Source organism: Nuphar pumila, chromosome 4 (genome assembly GCF_984573655.1).
Source record: "Nuphar pumila chromosome 4, dmNupPumi1.hap1.1, whole genome shotgun sequence".
In the NCBI taxonomy this organism is placed as follows: domain Eukaryota; kingdom Viridiplantae; phylum Streptophyta; class Magnoliopsida; order Nymphaeales; family Nymphaeaceae; genus Nuphar; species Nuphar pumila.
In genome coordinates, this window is record NC_143252.1 from 5376599 (window position 1) to 5379936 (window position 3338).

Consider the following 3338-nt stretch of genomic DNA (forward strand, 5'->3'; position numbering starts at 1 on the left):
GTTGGCAAGATGTGGTTATATGTTTCCGGCTCTACACTTGGTACATTTGGTTGCATCTCATGTGATTTGTAATCACATGAGATCCAAAGAGTAAATCTCATTTCAAGAGTATCTCAAAAGCAACAAGTAAACACATTTTTTTTTTTGCAAAAAACTACAAAAGCAAGCTTCATAAAAAGTAAGTTAGCATAGAATTTTAAAAATGACATTTAGAAAGTATGTCAGATTCACTTTCTCCTGAGATTTTGAAAGTGAATTTCTTTTGAACAGTATTTTCACTTTTCAATGACAACCAAATGTAACCTTTTAACTGGGGTGGGGACAGAACACCCCCAGGCTGGATCAAGTGCAAACACATTGCACAAAATGCTTGTGCCGGTGCACCTAACCACCATCAAACACAGCTTGTGAGCTATGGGGCCCAACAGTAAACGGGTGGTGGTCAGGCGAGTCCAGCACTCTGCTATTTAAACCACCTAATACCACCCTCTCAACAACCAACTAAGGAGAGTCTCAGAGAGTATTGGGTGACAGACAAAAGAAATGGCTAGCTTCACCATGCGTGCATTCACATGCATCCTCTTTGCTTGTATGTTGCTCTTTGCACCACAAAGTGAGGCCCTCACATGTGGGACTGTGATCAGCTACTTGACTCCATGCATCAACTATGCGACCGGCAAAGGGCCGTTGCTTCCTGGATGCTGTGCTGGTGTGAGGGGCCTCAATGCTGCGGCTTCGGCCACACCTGACAGAAGAGCTGCATGTGTCTGTCTCAAGGCATATGCTCCCAGCATACCTGGGATAAAACTTGGGCTAGTGAACACATTGCCTGCTAAATGTGGAGTGCACCTTTCTTATGCTGTTTCTCCAAGCATTGACTGTACCAAGTATGTAAATCTTTGCTAAATTTTCAGAAATCAAGCTATCATATAATTTTATTTTGTATACCATAGTGCAATTTCTCACTGCATGATATTGGCTTTCAAGGTGAGCTTGGATGACACCCAAAACTTGGTTAAAAACCAGGCTTTGGGTGTTAACACTAGGGATGCAAATGGGCGGGATCCGATGGAGGTTTTGCAAATTTTGGCTGTTCCAGATCCGACCCGATCTGACTCCCCCATGTATTTAGCAGTTCCTGATCCAAACTGTGTGCATCTCTAGTTAACACGGTTTAATAATCAAAACCAAGTTTGATGGTCAGTTAGTGTCATACAAACCAAGTGTTGGCAAAACTGGGTTTTGATTTACTTATTAGAAGAGAAGGGCTGGTCTTGGTGTGTGACCTTGATTAGCACTATGAGTAATTGGTCATCACATAATATTGCTTACTAGTTTTTTTTTTTTGGTATTTTTCTATATTTGACAGGGTGACTTAAAAAAGAGGAGGTGCAAGGATGATTGCAAATATATATATATAGGACGATGGTGATGATGACAGTTGTGGTGGTGATGGTATGACATATTATAAAAGAATAAAAGGGAGATCATTCGTACGTGAGCTCCTGCGGAGTTGCCATTTTGTGGTGCTGCCCTTTTGTGGCCTTTGATCTTATGTGTAGTGAGACTAGTGACCTGTTTTAAATTTCTATACAGCAATAAAACAGAGTCCTTTTTAATATGTGGTTTCAGTTTGCACCAAATAAGCAGATAAAATATCTCTAATTCTAACACCAACTTTATCTTTCTATCTCTCTCTTGTGGAGACAGCCCTGCTTATAACTTTAAATTCTTGCTATACAAAACTATTTTCTATAACAAGTATTGCACTTAAATTCTATATAATATATTCTAACGAGCTTACACGAGCTGAACCATGCCTCATGCTCAGCTCGTTCTTTGTTAACAAGCTGCTCGTGGCTCAGCTCATCTGCTACATTAACCGAACACAGACGAGTTCATGAGGAGACGAACCACGAGCTGCTCAGCTTGTTTCCCAGCCCTAGTTATAAGAACAATAATTATTGGGCCTAAGCTTTTTAATTGGCAAGGTGATTCGTATGCTATCATTTTTTCTTATGTATAAAGTAAAAAGAAAATCACTTAAGCATATTTTCATGTCGCTAACATACCTGAGAATATGGAGTATATATAAAGCTCCATGATGAACAAGCGCTTGCCATGAGTGCATGATGGGCCCCAAAGGGGTGTCACAGAGTTTACAGGCTTTGTGCATCAGATCCTCTCACACTCAAAAGGGTAACTTTGCAAACACAAAAATAATGATATTTCTGTGAATTTAACAATCATAATTTAATTATGTATTCTCTCAAAGGCAATAATTAAAATTTTGGGAAATTTTCAAACACACCAAACTTTTTGGTGTAACTCATGTGCACACCAATCTTTTGGAGGTTTTCAATTTCCCACCAATGTTTTTGCCTAAGTTAAGCAAATAACACCCAGTTTAGCGACCGTTAGTAACTTCTGTTACTTATCTATGAGAATGACTGTTTTACCTATGCAGTTTTGAGATAAAAACTTGTCCTCATTTGATGCATGGCACCTAATCTTTCTCTCTTGTGCTTTTAGAAGGGTGAAGGGAATTTGAAGGCTACTTCTAGGTTGGCCTTTTCTTGGTTGTGGTCCAGTGCCATTCGTAGTCTCTCACATGCGTGAACTCCATCACCAGCTAGCAGTACGAGTGCTGCATTCAGCTTTGGCATGCTGCTACGACCATCCAAATCTACTTCTCTCATCGTTTTCTCTGATGTTGATTGGGCTGGTTCACATCGAAAATCAACATCCAACTATGCAATATTTCTTGGTCCTAATATTATCTCTTGGAGCTCAAAGAAACATGTGATGGCCTGTTCCAACACAAAATTCAAGTACAGGGTCGTTGTTAATGTTGCAACAAATATCTCCTGGGTTCATGCTCTGTTTCGCGAGCTCAGCGTCTCGATTAGATCTTCGCCAATTCTCTAGTGCGGCAATGTTTTTACTATGTACCTTACTGCAAATCCTAATTTTCGCAGCCAGAGTAAGCACATTGAGATTGACATGCACTTCGTCCGAAACCACATTGCCAAAGGTCGACTTCAATTGTCTCACATTCCTTTGTCCAACCAATTAGCGACATTCTCACCAAGCCGCTACAGATTCCACGATTTCAATATCTGCGCTTCCAACTCAATGTCCATCCCGGCCTGTTGCATTTGTGGGGGGATGTTAGAGTATACAATCCAGATTGTATAACTAGATTCAGATCTAGTATACTATTACCTAGGTCCATTTGGATGGTCCTCCCAGTGAAAAAGTCCTCTCTCAAGCAAAAAGTCAAAGAAAGCAAGACTCCTAAATCAAAAGGAGTTCAAGAAAAGAATAGTCATTGATCA

At 40.2% G+C, this 3338-nt stretch overlaps 1 protein-coding gene across 1 annotated transcript; it reads left to right on the forward strand.

The window, feature by feature from the left end:
• Nucleotides 1-484: 484 nt before the first annotated feature.
• LOC149839149 (non-specific lipid-transfer protein-like) lies at nt 485-1619 on the forward strand. The gene is made up of 2 exons (XM_090004016.1): nt 485-887; nt 1370-1619. Exons 1-2 carry the CDS (start codon nt 544-546, stop codon nt 1377-1379), a joined length of 354 nt encoding a protein of 117 aa, XP_089860142.1. The 5' UTR covers nt 485-543; the 3' UTR covers nt 1380-1619.
• Nucleotides 1620-3338: the final 1719 nt, after the last annotated feature.

What these genes read in the sequence shown, in the direction of transcription:
- LOC149839149 (XM_090004016.1), top strand. Translation starts at nt 544, where the DNA reads ATGGCTAGCTTCACCATGCGTGCATTCACATGCATCCTCTTTGCTTGT.